Source organism: Barbatula barbatula (genome assembly GCF_947034865.1).
Source record: "Barbatula barbatula genome assembly, chromosome: 25".
In the NCBI taxonomy this organism is placed as follows: Eukaryota; Metazoa; Chordata; class Actinopteri; order Cypriniformes; family Nemacheilidae; genus Barbatula; species Barbatula barbatula.
In genome coordinates this window covers 9,946,053-9,965,341 of record NC_136788.1, presented here as the reverse complement: position 1 = coordinate 9,965,341, position 19,289 = coordinate 9,946,053, and the positions used below count along the sequence as shown (strand labels likewise).

At 41.3% G+C, this 19,289-nt stretch overlaps 2 protein-coding genes across 7 annotated transcripts; both read right to left on the bottom strand.

Annotated features, from left to right (window-relative positions):
* Nucleotides 1–1,778: 1,778 nt before the first annotated feature.
* brd1b (bromodomain containing 1b) lies at nucleotides 1,779–12,564 on the bottom strand. Of its 6 annotated transcripts, XM_079449866.1 has the most exons (14): nucleotides 12,121–12,487; nucleotides 9,999–11,372; nucleotides 9,751–9,907; nucleotides 8,753–8,884; nucleotides 7,414–7,542; nucleotides 6,712–7,024; nucleotides 6,345–6,605; nucleotides 5,606–6,088; nucleotides 5,398–5,527; nucleotides 5,178–5,308; nucleotides 4,050–4,156; nucleotides 3,587–3,741; nucleotides 3,358–3,394; nucleotides 1,779–3,189 (listed from the first exon to the last, which is right to left on the bottom strand). In XM_079449866.1, coding segments are annotated over exons 2-13 (3,354 nt in total). In that variant the 5' UTR covers nucleotides 11,354–11,372; nucleotides 12,121–12,487; the 3' UTR covers nucleotides 1,779–3,189; nucleotides 3,358–3,393. The 6 variants fall into 6 exon arrangements, with proteins under 6 accessions (XP_079305992.1, XP_079305990.1, XP_079305993.1 ...); XM_079449864.1 differs by lacking the exon at nucleotides 3,358–3,394; XM_079449867.1 differs by lacking the exon at nucleotides 4,050–4,156.
* A 1,081-nt stretch (nucleotides 12,565–13,645) lies between these two features.
* pim3 (Pim-3 proto-oncogene, serine/threonine kinase) lies at nucleotides 13,646–17,456 on the bottom strand. Its single transcript, XM_079449972.1, has 6 exons — nucleotides 16,809–17,456; nucleotides 16,454–16,563; nucleotides 16,295–16,345; nucleotides 15,853–16,216; nucleotides 14,923–15,099; nucleotides 13,646–14,846 (listed from the first exon to the last, which is right to left on the bottom strand). Exons 1-6 carry the CDS (start codon nucleotides 16,894–16,896, stop codon nucleotides 14,665–14,667), a joined length of 972 nt encoding a protein of 323 aa, XP_079306098.1. The 5' UTR covers nucleotides 16,897–17,456; the 3' UTR covers nucleotides 13,646–14,664.
* Between the last annotated feature and the right edge of the window lie 1,833 nt (nucleotides 17,457–19,289).

Sequence of the window (19,289 nt, the reverse complement as noted above, 5' to 3'; positions counted from 1 at the left end):
TTGTTTAAATATTTATTCGATTTAATTCTGCAGAACAGCTCATTGCTACTCATTGCAAACTCCGGTTGAAAATTAAAGGAACAGTTCACCCAAATTGTTACAAATGTTTATAAATGTATTTGATTCAATGAACACAGAGAAAGGTGTAACAAAGCAAGTTCTTGGACACCATTGACCATATTGGGGAAATTTGCTTTATAAATGTATTTGTTCTGGAAAGACACAAAAGAAGTTATGTAGGACGGTTCTGGAGCGCTTTTGACTACCATTGTCATTTTCCTTGGTATTTGGGTAAACTTTTTTTATTTTTGGGTGAACATTTAGTAATTTAGCAGACGCATATTTTATCTGAAGCGATTTCCAAATATCTTGAGGTGTGGCTTGATGTTTCTACTTAAAAATGTTAATATGCCTTTGCGAAGCCGATATCGCAAACTCAAACAAAACAAGATTATTATCGCGGCTTTTTCATTACGTAGAGAGATAAATAATTTAATTTTGTGTTTATGGGTTTGTTTGATACGACTAACAGACTAATATGACTAATATAAAAATAACAGATTATAGAAAATGAAATATTGACAATGGCATAACTAACAGAATGTAAACACAGAAGATTTTTTTAAATGACAGAATACTTGCTTCTAATTGGTCAATATGCGGTCAAACATGGTTAGCCAAGCAACTGGATAAGGTAATGCCTCTTTCACACCATGCTTTCATTTGGTCATATAATGAAAGATCACCAAGGTGAAAGTACATTTTCAGATTTTGATTATTATTTTATTTATTTATTGTGGATTTAACTGCACGAAAACAATTGAAATATTCAGTAGTAATAAGAGCTAAAAAGGCAGAGTAAATGTTGATTTGGCCACTTTAAACTCAAATCAATTTCTATTACTTATTTGTTTTGACTATAGACGGTTTTATCAGACACACACGGCTCAAAGTTAACTGCAGGTCTGTGTTTGGTTAAAATATATATTTTAATAATATAATTTTTTTTTAATTATATTAATATTTTATTGTATACTAATTGTATTAAATGAAAACTACTCAACAGCTATTGATTCTTTGTGGACGTCTATTGTAAATGTAAGTTTGGGCCACGTCACGTCCGATACTGTATGTTGTTGCAGCTGAATCCATCTATAATAAGCCTATACCATTATTTAGTGACTGGGGTTGTTTTTTCTAAATGTGTCCCTTAGATATCTCTTTTCTCAAACATTAAGAAATCTAACAGTAAAAAAATGTCTTGTTTGTGTCAAACACTAGATGTGCTTTGATGAACCATTGTTCTATCCCAATTACATCCACTTTCTCCTGATTGCCGTGCTAAGAGAAGACAATATATATTTTTACGTTAACATACTTTTGTGAAAGATACAACACAAGAGGTACATGGAGGCTGGGGTGAACACAGACACATTAACAGTGGTTAAGTGAGAGAAACAGAAGAGAAAGGCCGAAGAAGAAAGAGAAACGGGACAGCCGTGCTTGTTATTGTTCGACAGGCCTGACATTGGTGGAATAGGTAGTGCTGATTCGGATATAAAAGAACCCTTCAATATGCTTTACAACAACAATGCTGACCGTGCTGGTAGATTATATAGTTTGGAAAAGATCTTTTACAATAACATTCCGTCAATGCTTAAGCACTTTCTTTAAGGATGGAGGTCAGAACATGGCGTGCTTGGCTCAAGAGCTCCATCTAGTGACTTTGTGTTTTCATTATAAGTCAAAAAGAAAATGCAGGCACATGTTTATGTTTTCATCTGTTTATTTTCAGTGTACTTAAAAAATACTGGATCTTGCCAGCGCTCGCTATCATTGGCTATATTGTGATCCTCCCAGAGAAAAAGAAACAAGAGTACCGGTCAATATAAGTACAAGACATTCATACAAAGTGTTTTGAACCCAGAATGCTACCCAGAATCCATAACTGGAGAGAGACACAGTTAAACAGTCACAACAGAGTCCTATTAATAAAACACCCGCACACAACGCAAAAATAGGCAACACACAGCTTCCACCAAAAATGCCTACTGTGAATATAAAGTTTTGCATACTTTCATTTGTCCTAATACAACACATTTGTACAGGCACGTCTTTATTCAGACCTACGATACAGTTCCCGAGAGCACAGTGAAATAAGCAACAACTTGAAGGGGTTTTTTTTCATACTATCTGTTTGAAACATTCACACAAACTAATATGAAAACGAGGGATAAACATTCCAAAATAATACACCGAAATAACCTGGGCAGCAAAATTTTTGGTTTTGCATGACTGATGCACTTCCGGCATTCATCGCTACTGTTGTTTTTCTCTTCTCCGATTTGATTTTCTCTTACCACTCTAAAGTATTACATGTATATAATTCCATATCTTTATATAAATATTTACAAACATCACTTAGTTGTGTCCCATAAGAATATTTTTATATAAAAAGTAGATAACATGTTAATGCCGAGGAGAAGCTTGCATTGACAAATAACAATAACTTAACCGTTAAAAAACAAAACAAAAGTAGAGCAAAAACAACAAAAGTTTGATACAGTAAGTGCGACAGCCCCTTCCAAGTCTCTAGTACGGAAAAATCGAGGCTTCGCACGTGATGTAGCACCAGATGGGTTCGCACCTCAGTGCGGATGAGAAATTACCTTGGAGAAGAAATCTTCCAGGAGGTCGTGTGCGGTACAAACCAAAACAAGAACAATAAATTAGTGTTGGATAATTTAGGATGACGTTATTTACAGCCAGAGTTAAACACGAGGCATCGTGGATGGTGTTGGAAGTGGAAGTGGAAAGGAAAAGAGATGGCAGTGTGTGAGTTCACAGCAGTCTTGCAGCACATTAGAGGACAGTGGAGGTGCTCTCACATTCATCTGTTAATCCTAACAGATTGGGAGGGAGTGGGGCCTCGGTAAACCCGGCCAGTCTGACAGGCAAGCATAGCGTTGAGTAAACGTGGGACTTGACGGAACCCTTAATTGCAAGCCCTCGGGCGGGGGTTAAACTCCAGCGCCTAAGTCCTGGACGAGGCTCAAGTGGTTCATGGCACGGTTGAAGGCGCTTTGCACAGCTTTGCGAATACTTGACGTTTTGCCTTCCAACATTTTACTTTTGTCTAACGTCTGGTCAATCCCGAACGGTACCATCTTGGATTTAGGAAGCCATTGCCTGAGGGAGATTTGAGAGCGTGGGTTATTTTAAAACAGCAACGGAAGCCTACGTTTCAACAGTGTCACATTTTACACAAAGCATCAAAACTGACAACCAATCAGAACACATTTTAGGTTTAAAGGGATACTTCACCCAAAATTGAAAACTGTGTCATCATTTACTCACCCTCTTCTCATTTCAAACCTGTATGACTTTCTTTCTTCTGTAGAACACAAAAGAAGATATTTTGAAGAATGTTGGTAACCGAACAACGACGGTACCCATTGAAGTCCATTGGTTTTGTGTCATACAATAGTAGTAAATGGATACCGTCTTTCAGTTCGGAAAAATGATGACAACATTTTTGGTTGGGTGAACTATGCCTTTAATACGTAGTTAATGAAAAGTCACTCACCAGTTGCGTCTGCTGTCGAAGAAGCGGACGAGGAAGAGTTTCTCCTTGGACCTGTACTGCATCAGCTCTCCGACCCTGAGAACGTCCCGCGGAGGGGTGGGAATGAACTCGCCGTTGAGATGGCAGCCCGACCGGGGCATCTGAGGATCTATGATCTACGGGTGGGTCAGACAGAATGTCAACACAACAGCAACTTCACACAGATCCCGAAGGCCCCTCAACCTGGTAACTCAAAGTAACCTTGACTGCTAAAATACACACAGTTGGAAATGGAAATGGTCGCCACAAGACAAGGGAACACGAACACGCACGCTCGCATACACGCTCACAATGGACACACACACTGTTTGTATCACCTGGCACGTAATGTTATGAGTTGATTGTTGGCCACTGAAGAGGCTGAGGCATGAAATAATGAAGAGGAGAACCAGTCTGTGACAGGCATGCACACATGCACACTCACCAAGGCAGGATAGGAAGGATATCCACTAAGTTTGGCCCAAACTAGTTTAAGGGGCTCCAGATTTAGTGGGGTGTTAGCAGGCATCCAAATATTGCTGCTGTCAATCTCTACGAGAGTAGGAATAATGGAAAGTTATGAGGGGTTCACCATACAAATGGCGCAGAACACCTCAAGAGCCATGGCAGTGTTCGGCCAATCAGCAGTCAGGGCAGTTTCTTTGACGGAAGCATGCCGAGCTATACACCGGACGCAGCTATGCCTTCGGTGGTATTTGTAAAGATTATTTTTTACCGTTTATATTACTCAAAATATGGTTTTGGATAACACATGGTTTGAAAAAGCCAAACAGGTCATGTGACTAAAAGCCCAGACTCTGACATGCTTGCGAGTCAGAATGCAGAAGCAAATTTCTATTTTTGGAAGAGCACTGGACAGGCCAAAAGATTTCACTCAGCACAATAAGGAGAATATTTGGAGAAACAGCATTTAGGATGGAATTACCTTGAAAGGAACAGTTCATCCAAAATATTCAATGTTATCACTTACTCGTACCCCATATTTAAGCTTGAACCCGTTTGACTTTCAAGGAAGACAAAAATAGGAATGGAGAACACTATTGGAGCTACTGTCAAGCTCAAAAACACATACCATAAAACTGTCAGAATACAAGTTTGTCTTCACTGTAGCTTTCTAATCTCATCGTATTTCTTTGCGTTCCATGATAAAAGGCAAACTGACGAACACCATATGGGTCAGCAAACTGAACGTTTTTATTTTTAAATGAACTGTTCCTTAAAGGACCATGTTGGAAAGCAAACAAAAGCAGCAACTACTCAGAGTGACAGGATAAGCTGATGATTATTCGAACATGAAGGTTTTACACATGCAGACGCTACAGCGGAAAGCAAAGGTCTTTTATTTGTGTTAGATAAAGCCATGAAGAGCTGGTCAGTGCCAGAGCAAGCAAAAGAAAGGACAGCAAGCTTCCACAGTGCTGACGGGACACTGATGCGGCTGCTGGAATGGGTCTTGAATGCATCACGGATGACCCATTTCTTGTAACTGAGGTATGGGGCTGGTGTAAAAACCTGCATACCCCATGACGCCCGCTAAAAGCTGGACGCTCACCTGCTGCCATCTTGTTGGCTTTGGAAATGTTTTCCGTTTCCACGCAATTCACAAGCTCTTTTTTATCCTCCGTTGTGTTTCGTCTCGTCATCGCCATCTTCCCTTTCCCGCTCTTTGTATGACTGACGTCACTGCGAGAGATTAAAAAAAGGGTACCGATCTTTAGTAATAATAAAACATAAAAAGTTCTGTTTATTAAGTAGTCAGTTCTCATTCCCACCTTGTGTTCTCTTGGATGCTTCCGCTTCCACTGGAGGAGATGCTGGACTCTGAAGCACAGCGGCGTCGAGGCTCTGACGGTCGACCTGCAGTTAGCCCTTTCTTTGGCTCTGAAAAGCCATTGGACATGCCTGTAAGAAAATGCATTGACGTGTGCAACTAATGTCTAAACAAGGATGTTTTTAAGGACTGATTTTGTTCGTGCTTACTGGTATCCAAGCGTTTGATAGGACACTCATGCTCGTCCTCTTCCTGACAATCTCCGCTTGCACTACGTGTTCGCTTCCTGTTCTGGAGCAGGGTCTCGAGGCGAGGGATGACGACTGAAAGGAAGGTCTTAGTGCCTAGCTGAGGGCAGTCGACTGGAGAGTCGCTTGAGTTTGATGGTTTCTGCGGGCTCGTGTTCTTCGACTTTCGGAACAGCACGGCTGTTCGTCGATTGACCATGTTTGCTGGTTCGGTGAGAGTGGAGGTAGCAACCATAACGTTGTTGTCGGAGGGCAGAACGTCAGGGGAGAGTCCGTTTAGAAGTGAGGTAGAGAGCATCTCGCTGTCGAATTTGACCTTTTTCGGGCACTTCTCCGGGCTGGGCTCCACAGGTTTCAGAGTAGGAGGTTCAGACGGACTGTCGGAGTTTGCCAGAAGGGGCATGGAGTCTGAAGGCTCGAGTTTGGGAGGTAGTGACTGGTCAACTGGAAAAACAGAGAAACTAGTTAGTACAAGAGTACTAGACCAAAAGAGATTGAAGACTGAAAATGTTCTCCTTGAAAATTCATGTCATTTCACAATTATACTTTTTGCTCAAAACACAGCACTGACATTGTTATTACAAAGATGCAAAGAGAATAATTTTCACTTGTGTTGTAAAAAGTTTCACAAACGTTGCAGAAATGTTGTAAATTTGATCTGTTTTAGTACAATAATCTAATGTGATTAACAAAACGGCACCTTCTTCCTCTGTTGCCTGTGGTGTAGTAAGGACCATGCTCTCCTCCTGCTTGGGACCATTCTGCTTTGACAAAGAGGGCTCTGTCTTCTGACCCATTGCCATCCGCATATCACTGATAGTCTTTTTGAGCAGCTTGAGCCGTTTGCTCCTGGAAGGGCATGACTTCATGGAACTGACAAGATCCAGTGTCTCCAACAACTTATTTAACCCTTCCTCCTTAGAGATGTGTTCCCGATTGGCTGGGTTTAACAGTCGATCAACTAAAACAGATAAAATCCATTAATCACAGATAATCAACAAGCCAAATATTCTGTTCCGTGTTCAAACCTCCATTTGACAGAAGAAACTTAATGAGTAGGACCTTACCCTCTTCCCAAGACAGTGCTGGAGGTGGCTCCATCTTCGGCGGTTCGGCGAGGTGCATCCCGCTGGAGAAGTCATAGCCTATTCGCTCCATGTCCCGCCGCGTCCTCCTGAGGATCACACCGCCATGGTCTCGTATACGTACAGCGGCGCGGTAAAAGAAGGTGTCCTTGGAGTTGTATTTCATGCAGTTGTTGATAACAAGGTTGAAGTCGTCCTCAAACTCTTCCAGGTTCTTGTATTCTTGGGTGTCGATGCGTTTCCTCATGGTGGAGAAGTCCATGGGATGTTTGATGTGATCTAGATAGTCAGGAACCTACGTGCACAAAAAACAATTGGTGGAACAACAACCTTACTAACCATTCATTTAAAATAAGATCTTTAAAAAAAATGTTTTATAGTTTCTCTGCCTACAGCTTTCTACTGCTGGACATTTTGTTTTCTGCTGTTCTTCTCAAAATAAACAGACATTGAAATACCAAAGCGTTTCACAACTTGAAAGTTTATTTGGAAAGAAATTCATACCTAAGCACAATTTATATTCATCTGCAAAACTCATTTCAGGCATTTAAGCATAAGCCCTTAGATAAAAGGTATTAAAGTCATGTGAAATACAGATTCAGTCAAGTGTGTCCAAACATTTGACTGCTTGTGTAATTATGGAGATTGGCCCAGTGACGGTTAGACCAGAAGAGACACTCTTACCTCTTTGACGTTGACAGGCTGGGCAAAGATTCTGGCTTGATCTTTCTCCTGAAGCTGATCCAGCACTGCACGCAGCATGACGGGAAAAGGTGTGAGCTGCATTTCCAGAACTGACTGCTGGAGCCTCATCTGATGAATTCAGACCAAAAACACATAAATATCATAACAACTGACAAGCAGTTAAGTACACACCCTGTACACCCAAATGTCCCTTTACAGTCAACATGACGTTAAAAAAATCCCTTTAACTTTCCAGAGACAAATCAAATGTTCAGGAACATATATTGGAATATTTCACCAAAATCACTATCAATCCAAATCTCTTCTTGGTCTTCCTAATTGAACAATTAAAAGTCGCTGTGAACCGGAAGTTGTGATCGTTTTTACTTTCCGAGTGAAATGGAATTTTCAATGAGAAAAGTTGTGGGCGTGGCTTTAGTCTTTCTCTGCGATTTGATGTGTAAAAACCGCCATTGCATTTTTAAATGGAACCTGCAGTAGACTGACAGTTAAAGGAGAGGAGTAAACGGATGCTCCACCAAAGCCGTCAAACATAGATCATCTAAAATGGATAGGGATTACAGGACGGAAGTGCATTTAACTAAAGATTATGAGGGCACACGATTTAAAAATTTTTTTTAAGAATGACCACATTGACGCTGCAATATTTCAGGACATTTTTATTTAGTTACTGGGACTAGAAAAAAATAAATCAACCCTAAATTTTCTTTGTGTTAAATTTCCTTTTAAAATCGCTTCATTTTGCCATAACAACTGCCAATATTAAAAAAGAAAATTCTGTCATCATTTACTCACCCTCGCGTTGTTCCAATCTGTATACATTTCTTTGTTCTGATGAGCACAGAGAAAGATATTTGGAAGAATGCTTGTAACCAAACAGTTCTTGGCCACCATTGACTACCATTGGAGGAAAAATTCATAAATTACTTTGTTCTGATGAACACAAAATAAGATATTTTGAAGAATGTAGGAAAGCAAACAGTTTTGGGCACTTGAATACCATTGTCATTTTTCCAACAATGGTAGTCAATGGTGGCCAAGAACTGTTTGGTTACAAGCATTCTTCCAAATATCTTTCTCTGTGCTCATCAGAACAAAGAAATGTATACAGATTTGGAACAACTCAAGGGTGAATAAATAATGACAGAACTTTATATTTGGGTGAACTATCACTTTAATAGAATTCTCTTAATATTTTATTTTAACATTTGAATGATTGCTCTGAGCTCATTTCATCAAGAATACTACAATCAAACGGCTCTCAGAACTGTAAAGTGCCCACTTCTACGAACACTGTGGCATATGACAGTGACTGTACCTCCTCTCTCTTCAGTTTCTCTCTCTTGCGGATGAGCTCCAGCAGCAAGCGGGCTCGCTCCAGATCGTGCCGTAATCGGTGCCAGTCCTTTAACTGCTCGGTCAAAGCCTGATGGTCCTCCCTGCTCTGCACCTGTCAATAAAACGTTTTAAAACATTTAAATGCATTAAAATGATCTCAATGACATCACATTTCTAAAGGACATGTTTGAGCTTGCATACAGCTGTCTATTGGGGTGGAAATCATTTGGTCCCTCACGATTGGATTCAGAATAGACTCTTGACGTACTAATTAGCATACAGAAAACGTCATTTGGTCTCATTTGCGCACTTTCGCTTCTAACCTTTGAACTGTCACATATTGTATTTGAATACAACTGAGTGGCCAATAAAGCCATTCTCATTGACCTTTTCTGTTGTCAGACAAGTGTATAATGGTAAATAAACGGGATTCATTAGTGCCACATGTTAAACGGCAGAAAATTGACACAAATTGACACATCCTCTGTGTTTTGACAATACCGCTGTATTTGTCTCGTGCAGCGTGTGTCAGCTGGATACCAAACTGTGCATATTTACAGAAGTATGATCATGTTCTTAAGTCTAAACAGTGACAGATTTTGGGAAACGCTATATTGCACTCATTGACCATTCAGCCAATGGTGAATAGAACGCAATTTCTCCGTCACCTCACTGCACAGAGTAGATGCAGAGAAGGGCCATCCTGAAATGTATTTGGTTTATATTGAAGTTTAGTACAATGGGGCTTAATGGTTTTCTCTTTCTCTACAGCTCGCGACTTTTTTGTTCCGATGATATCACGTTTAATATATTTAGTTTAAAAATAAAAATATGAAAAATTTATAAAAAATACTTTTTAAAGATTTTTTTTATTTGTGAATCGATTTGAAATGTTAGAAGACTTAATCACGATTCATATCTGAATCAAATTTTTCTCCCATCCTTACTGTCTATCATTAAAGACCACAGTAGTGTTACCTGTTCTGGTTCTTTTTGTGTCTGTATGGTAGTCTGCAGGCGTCTTATTAGAGGTACACCGTTCCTCGACTGCCTCTTGAGCATCCAGTAACTTAGAACACGTTCCACAAAGACTTTCTTCTTCTGGACTGAAACTTGATTGAGGATTGTGTTGAAACTGTCAGGAAGGAATACAAAAACACATGAAATACATTCTACCGAAACAAAATGTTGACACAGAAACTGTTCATGCAGAAAATAAAACATACCTTTTAGGTGTAATACTAGGCCCAGAAACGGCGGGTACCGTGGCAACAGGCTCCGATTCTACCTTTTTAGTTTTCTTTTTCTGACATCCCTTTGCTCTTTCCCTCTCTCCTCTTTGAGCACCCTTCTGACACAATCCGTTCTTGGGTTTGGAGTCTTCGTATATAGTGAGAGGTCTCCTTACACAACCGTTAGGGGTATGCGAGCAGCAGTAGGCCGTCTTCTTTACAGAGAACGAAGTGGCTCCTGATTCAGTTACTTCTTTGACAGGCTCCATCTTCATGTACAGACCAGCTTTCTGTGCACAGCTGACATGAAATGCTGTGTAACAGTTTGCCTTGCTGCATTGAATGCAAGCACCCACTCCCTTTTTCTTACACATGTAACAGGTGAGTTTCCAGCGTGCCGGCGGAATGTTTGCCACGCCATCAATGGGCTCTATGAAAACTGTATTGGTAAAACCGACTTCGGGGACCCATATGGCGCACACAACGTGACCCCAGCGATCGTCATCTGTCCTCTTGAGGGCGCCGCCTTTGTTGGGGCAGAATATACACGCTGCTTGTTGCGACGGGGAATTCATACAGTGGCGGCAAAGCCACCGGCCCTCCGGTATGTGGGGGACTCCGTAACACTCCTGATGCACTGCAAGATTGCACATGTCGCAGAAGAGAATAGCATTGCTATTCTGGCACTCGCCGTCCATGCAGATGCAGCACACAGCATCTTCGTCAATAAGTGACTGGGGTTCGCCTTGGCCCTGGCTCTCAAAGAAAGACTCCTTCTCAAAGCGGTCCATGAGGAACTCAAATAGGTTCTGAGAGACCTGGCTGTACCCGTCGCTCTTCCTCTTCTCGTTGATCAGCTCAAGCCATGCATAGTCCTCATCATCCATGTCGTATTCGACCTCCTCGTCGAGCTCATCCGACGTCTTCTCCACATAGGTGTAGTACGTTGACGGCCTACGCGGCACAGCTGGAAGGTTGTACTCAACCGTTCTGATCTTTGGCTCCGGTAGCCTGCCCTGAGCTTGTGTAGCCTGCACAGTCGCCAACGCGGCGCTTTTCTTCTGCTGGTTGTTTTTGAGCCGCACCGAACGCACAAGAACCTGCTGCGGCTTTTCTGCATTCTCCTTGTTGCTGGTGCATTCACTGATCTCCTGAGCTAAAGGGTCATCACTGTCAATAACATCCATTTTGTCGTAAATGCTGAGCCTGTGAACACGCCCGTCTATGTCCAGCTCCACCATGCGCTGAGCCTGGGCGTAAGTCAGGGTCTCGCGGTTCCGCGAGGGCTTGATGGGGGAGGGAGGCCTAGGCGGGGTGGACACGCGATTTTGCCGAGACTTCTTCCTCATTTTGAATGCTTCAGAGGAACTGAAGTATGACACAAGAACAACAAACATCAATTTTCATTTCATTCTCTACAAGTTCCAATGCATTGAAAAAGTTTCACATGACGTCTAACGATATACAAATTTAAGTGACTGTGCAACTTAACAACACCTCCACCATGTGGTATCACTGTAAACAACTGTACGCAAATATCTAAGCTTGTGTCCATGGCAACCTAAAACCAAGTTACTAGCAGCGTACAAGCAGTTATTGTCCTGTTGTGTTGCCACCTGTCATTGTTAATTATTTAGTTGCAAATAACATCACATTCACATTGTCAATAACACAACCACCGACATTATAACATGCTCGCCAAGTTGAACTCACTTCTCAATTTACTATTTATTGAAATTATTGACTGACTTCTTTAGACGCACGCTGACACATTAACCCATTTAACTGAGACATTAAGGCGTAACAGCCGTGGTTTTACGTCCAGGCTTTGTTTGTTTGAGGGGGGCAGGGCAGACAAGGCCAAACAGTAGACACAGAACACAGCTCTGGAGAAAGCACACACCCCGAGCCGCAAGGACAGGATACGGGGCCTGCTGGTGGCTCCGCTACTGAGCTAATACCGTTTAGAGAGGTCCATCGACATTACTGCAAACATGGCGTCAAACAAAACAAAACACGGTTGTAAAAACATATACACACACGCGCGCCTATTCACGGCTACATATTTACATTAAGCTTCCCGGGTTCGGTCGCAGTTAAAAGGGAACGTTCTTACCTTCGCCGTCGACGTTAAACTGAGCTTTGCAGGCAGTAAGGCCGAGCTAAAAGCAGCAGCGGTGTGGCCTACTGAACAGCAGTGGGTTTAATCCGTGCACGAGTCGCGTTACAGGCGCTACCGTCCACTCCCCGCGTATCTGTTGTTTTCGAAGCGTAGTACTTGGTATCCGTGACGGCCTCCCGGATTCCAACATAAGCATTTAAAAGCCGGACGTACTGGCTCACGATAAAAGCAGCTCGACCATGCCAACGCGACTGTTTTTCGGTCGTTATTGGGCTGGCCGTGTGAGCGCTATGCTAGCAGGCTAACTCGCCTCTCTTCCCCCCACAACAATGCGGCTGCGGGGCTCTCCATCGCCTTACGCGCTGCGTCATCACGCACCGCGTCACGACGTTCAGCGGCAAAACATAGGACCTGGAAGGAAGGAATACATTTACACATGACGATCTTATCTTATACTTGTCTTATACTTGTAGTGTGCGCAGGACCAGCATTGACCACAAGTGTTAAGGATATTTTGACTGCGTGTATGCAAATAATACACTTTTTTTCGATTGCATTCGCATAGGGGTAAATAGGTATCGTGAAGATGCGGCATTATAGTAACTTTACAGTCGGCTTCGATGTAGTGTCGTAATACCACATCTTAGTAATACTGTATACGTATTTATAGCGTTCGGCTATGGTTATTTAAGATTTTTCTACATTTATTTCGCAGCTTGTGCAATTGCTTAACTTAAACACATTTTTTATAGGCACCGTTTGTGTTTATAATAAAATTCAAGGTAATAAACCCTAGGCTGGCTTTAATTAATAAATACAGTCCTGTGTAAAATGCCCCAGGTCCGATCCAGTCAGGTCAGTTGAATCGTTTTAATTTTATATTTGTGAAAGTGACCTCATTGTCAGATATGGTGACCTCTGCATTTAACCCACCCAGAGAGTAGTGAACACACGTACACCCGGAGCTGTGGGCAGCTATCACTTCAGCGCCCGGGGAATAAGCAGGGTTAAGGGGCGTTGCTCAAGGTCGTTACCGGCCGGCCCTGGGAATCGAACCGGCAACCTTCTGGTCCACGAGTCCGACTCTTACCATTAGGCCACGTCATTTATCCCAAAATTGAAATTTATGAGGTATCGTTAAGATATCATTTATCTTGCCGTTGTCTCTATTAATTTTGTTTAGCTTTAATTTATGACATCGGAGTCATCGTATTCAGGTAATACTCTCTAACTCACACAAATGTGCCATAATTTACAGTTGATTGAACTGCTCAGGGTTGTAATGGATGACTCCGCTACAAGTTTATTGTAATTCCTCTGATGTCATAATTGACAAATATAATAACGCGATTTAATTATATTAATACTTTATTTGTAAATATTTCAATCTAAACCAATAAGGTGAGTTTATTTTATGAAGATGGAATATCATTTATTTTCTGTAGGGGGCAGCATCCTCACACACTTTTAAACGGACATGCAACTAAATCTTATGTGGCAGTAGGCCAAGTCTCATTGAAACAGACACAAAATGCTTTAAGTAAGAAAGAAATTTATTGTGTCCAATATAAAAAAATAAATGTTTCACCAGTTCAAAAAGAAAAATCCACACGTCACAGTGGAAGGACTAAAACACTTTTACTTCCACTTCACATGGAGAATAAACCGATTTTAAATTGTACACTACATCAGAATGGCATCACTAAACATCTTATTCTTATATGTGTATCAGTATTAGATAGCTTCAGTGTGTCTATGATCCTTTAGGATTCAACCAAAGATAAGTCTGGGAACTCTTACATTTAACAATTTCGATTTACTTTTTGCCGATGTATAAAACGAATAAATAAATAAATAAATAGCCACCAAATGTGGAATGTTTGTATTGCATGAATAAATAAGATAAATGGGAGAAAATGTACATAAATACAATACAAATACTTGTATTAAAAAAAGAAAAATGAGTCCATGAATATTGCATTGATTGTGCACGTCACTCCAGTCTCCGCTAAACAAAGTCTGGAAAGTGGCGTCTAAAGAGATGAAGTAGTGGAAGACATAGAAAGCAACCAAGGGAAAAACAGTAGAAACTGTGAATATGAATGGCAGAGCAGCAGAGAGAGATACTGGTAAGAGAGTAGTAAGTGTGTACTTCAAGTATTCGACCACTAGAGGGCAATGGAAACCCACCACATAACTCGATTCAGTCTTTGAGTATTCCCAGGATTTCAGGGGAATTTCCCTAAAATCCATGAAAATCCACCTGGTTTCTGTCTTGACTTGAATCCCATAAAAGCAGCTTTCCAAAAAAGGCACCGAAAACTAAAAGATAAGTCTAAAAGAAAAATAAAGTCCAAGCTCTATAAGAGCAACCAGTAAGATCATAGGACTAGCATCACTGCTCCCGTAATCGCCATGGGTAACAACTCATCCTTAGCAAGAAAAAACAAAATGCATTTACCCAACATAAATTTAAGTCCCAAAATCATCAGAAACTGGGAATAAGGGAAGTCCGTTCACTCAGCATCTTTAATGCTGTCAAAGGCTTTCTTTGCTCAAAGCGGAGCCTGATTCTATGCTGATGGTGTGAAGCGTGATTTCCCCGCTTTCTGTTTTGGGCTCCTCGTCTGTACGCATCCACTGATGCTCAAAGATTTGCTCCAGGGTGGGCCGGTCCGAAGGTCTCAAGCCAAGGCACCATTTGATAAGCTGCTGACACCCTGAGGAACAAACGCATATTAAGCATTTCTAATTTCTAGGGGGTTTCAAATTGAGGACAAACTGTACATCAGTTACCTGGAGATATTCTCCTCCTGAAAAACAGTCGGCCCCTCAGAATCTCCTCATCATGCTCGAAGGGAATATCGCCGCACACCATGTCGTACAGCAGTACGCCCAGGGACCACACAGTTGCAGAGCGCCCATGGTACCTGTGGTAACGTATCCACTCAGGGGGACTATAGACTCGTGTGCCTAGAAGAATAAAACAGACTTGATTTAAAGACCATTTTCAATGCAAAACGGGAGATGCAAGACTTATTTCTGCCATAAGACGATACTCATTTCAAACTCAAAGAGGCATGTTTGGCTAAAAAGAAAAACAACGATTTTGATTACACTGCCGCACTGTATAATGAACCACTGTAGTCAGCTGACTTTAGAAAGGGGGCGCCAGTGGTCTGGCTTTCACAGACTCTCCTCCCTCCCCCCAGTCTGCATTCAGCCCTTTCCGTAAATAAAAGCAAGCCGAAACAGGAGGGCTACCTAAAGGGTGACTTGCTCATGTACAAACAGTCACGAGCTGTGGAAACTCTAAATGCTTTCTCCATGAATCACTTCCCATAACAAAAGCCCCTTCACTAGGGGGGGGGTGTGACTACTCCCCCCATCCCAAATGCCACGAGTCTCTTGGATACCAAACAAAAACAGGATCCATGATGGGAGTGATCACGTGGTTCCACACCTCGGGTTTCACAACAAACGCGTTACGCAGTAATAGCTGATCTCTTACACAAACGTATCCTCTAGTTTCAACGTTGTATCACTGATTCTACGTCACTAAAATTGCCTTCTGAATTTCGTTTAATGTTGTTCTATTTTATAAAGTACACCCCAATATTTGAAAACGTATGTTTAAACGCTACTAAGCACGATACGCAAACATAATCACTCTTAACCTGAAATACAAGTAAGCTAATGCAGAGCATTAAAGAGTCAAGGACGCACCATCAAAGTCTGTGTACACCGTGTCCTTGAGGATCGCCCCGGAGCCGAAGTCGATGAGCTTCAGATCTCCCGTGCGTAAATCCACCAGGAGGTTTTCGTCTTTGATATCCCTGTGAACGACCCCGCAGGTGTAGCAGTGCCGCACAGCCTCCAGAACCTGCCTGAAGAAGCCCCGGGCGGTTTCTTCGTCCAGCGCGCCTTTCTCCGTGATGTAGTCGAATAAATCCTTCACCATCTCCGGCCGCTCCATAATAATCAACCATCCGTCGGGTCTCTCATACCAATCTATGAGTTTAATGACCCCTTGAAAGGTGGTTCCCACTTTCTTCAGAAGAACGATCTCTAGTGGGACCAGCGAGCCATTCTGAAATATAAAACCGTATACATTGGAATCTTGATTGTAAATATTCAAGTTACCTAATAATGTACAAAATGTACTTACAATTGTACCCCATTCGGTGACTCTCTCTTTAGCGACGTGTTTAATCGCAACCTATGGAAAAGGAGAAAAACGATTGAGGTGAACCGGTGCGCATACGAATGCGTGAATGTGGCGCGAAACGCGGCCATGTGCTGCAACCAAAACAAAGCCAGCGCTTACCGGCAACGCGTCCGAAATCCTAGTACCGGCGTACACGGTCCCAAACCCGCCGCTTCCCAGCACTGATCCCACATGATAGACCTTCTCAAAAGGCTCTCGTTCGGTCTTCGCTGTTAAATTAAGACGACACATCGAGTTAGGCAAAAATGCGATATTAAATCAAACGCGCATTACGCACAGTTGGCAACAAAATGGCTCCAGATTCTGAGGTCAGGGACAGCGTGCCTGTTATCCAGAGGGACACACGGTGTATGGAAATGTTGGGGAGTGAAACAGATTTCACAGACACGCTAAAAAACTCAATTGTAAATGTTATCTTTCCAGCGAGTCATTTAATTGATGATCATATCGTTACCTGCTTGAAGTTGAATTTTCACCGGTAAGTTATCGATGTTGGTCGCGCTGCAAATATGGGAAAAAGATCCAAACTTGGACAGCAACATTTTTCCCCCTCTTCTAAAAATAGATTCTCAATCCCAAAAAAGTCCGATGCGTAACTGCGCCTCGGGTCGTGATAAAACACCGGTACTTCGTCCTTCAACGAAAAGACCGAATATCCTTATAAATGGTTTTTAAAGAGTGGCACTCCACGGGAAAATGCCACAAAACGGTCCCTCGCTCAAACTCCGATAATGATTCACAAACGTCCCCTCACATCCATGGTGCAAACGTTTGCGCTTTTGAGTGTTCTTTGCGTGTTCAGTTGATGTGTCTGTGAGAGCGGGGAGACCGCATTAACTCTTAATTCTAGTGTTTGGGCTCTGTTCGCGTTGCACAAATCCATCCGCGATGGATAGTCTGACTACGCAGCACAAAGAGGAACCAAATACATCTCTCAGAATTATGAATGAGTTCAAGAGGGACGCGAAGACTGCATGGTGTGATCTTTAATAACACTGTTATATTTATAACATCAAATAAGGTAAACTGTAAATAGTGCACTGCTGAATAGTGCGAGACGCCCATGGATATCGTCTAAGAGCGTTGCGCTTAGGCAGTATCTGATAAGACCGACCACGTTGCACCGTTTATATAAGTGTACTGACTAATTGGAGTAATATTGGTCTGTTGCGCGTGTCAATAATGGTGGGATAAAAAGACAAATAAGTTCAATTGATGTATAATTTAATAAAAAGTTTAGTAGCTTGTAAAATGTTTTATAATGTATGAGATGTTTTTTGCACAAGCTGTCGAATTCTGTAAGAAATTGGTTAGAATAAATATGTATTATATGCACTTAAATTTAATAGAAAAAATGCACGTTGAATATTTTTTATTTACTTTTTAAATTAAATTATTTTGTTTACCTTTTTATTTATTTAACATTTTATTTTACGTTGATTCATTTTTTTTAGTTTGTTTCACAAGTAACACCATCGATTAAATACTATAACTCTGCGCAGAGAGATCATAAATGTTCAACGAAGTTCTGCTTGTTTATCTTTTGCAGTTATGTCCGGGAGTCATAGTAAACTGCACACCAGAGGACACACGATCTGGTGGACACATTGAGGAACAGCCATAAAAGCGGTTCTGTTGTATTCATGATGGATCATCATCATCAGGTTATATCCATGGTGCACTTTTTTTATAAAATAAAAAGTATTCAGTGAATAATAAAAGGTCAGAAAACAGTCAACGTAACGGGATCATCCAGATTCTTATATCAATAGGTTTGTTCAGTGGAATTATGTCTCCCGAGATCATCATCATCTAAGGTGGTAAATTGAAGAGATGCTGATGGTACTACTCAGACAGGATGTCTCAAAGACAGGAGACGAGGAAAACAGTGATCCCCTGCTGCGATAGAAGATGAATGTTGTTATGAAAATTCGTATGATAACCCAGACTCAGCAAACAGACTCGCTCTTTAGTTCCAGCCGCGCACTCCTGAACCCATTAGCACTTGATATCAATCCGCAGTCAAATGTACGGTTAGACTTTACATGGGAAAACAAAAGCGCTCGTTTTAGATCTGCATTAAAAGTAATAATTATACATCTTTAGGCAAGATGAATAAAACCCTCACAATTACGCGTGTCTTTGGAATGTACCTTATGTAAAGTGTCTGATGCTCAATTGGTATTTAGGTCTTAATATAGTCTTCTCTTCTCCCCTTTGCTGAAAGCAGGAATATATGCTTTCATCACATGGCAAACTTAATAGGTCATACCTCAAGAAGGACATCAAAGCTTTTGGGAGCTTTTATGAGACACGTTGGAGCATTTAGGAGGGAAACCCCTAAAAGTTTCTTTACAGGTACCTGTGAAGCAAACAGCACATTTTCAAAGTTACAAAAAAAGCTCTTTAGACCCTCCATATCAAATATTTTTTCTTGATCACTTGTGGAAATGTGCATGCTATTTCATATTTTCAGTTTTGTGCTGCATATCTATTCTGTGCAAACCTCATGAAAATGTTCTGGTCAAAGGCACCTGGCCCGAAGTTAACTTTTGGTCTGTGTTTGGTATTAATATAACAAGTTATATTTATTTATATTATTATTCATTGCATATTCATTGTATTATGTAAAATTAAATATACTCAGTTATTGATTCTTTGCAGGAGTCTACTGGAAGATAAGTTTGGGCCAAGTAATGTTTGTTTATGTTGATGCCATCTTAAAGACGGTAAAGATAGATTCTTACAGTGGACATTGAATCTTCAGGTTTCTCTGGAAAATCTGCTCTTTCATTGTGTATAGTATATCATAGTAAGGTGATGTGTAAAGCAAACATTGCAACTCTCCCAACAACACCGGACTATTGTTAGCGTCTGTTCCATCAGAATGACCTTTCTGACGTATTGGTGAAGAAAATGTGATAACCTGTAGCAA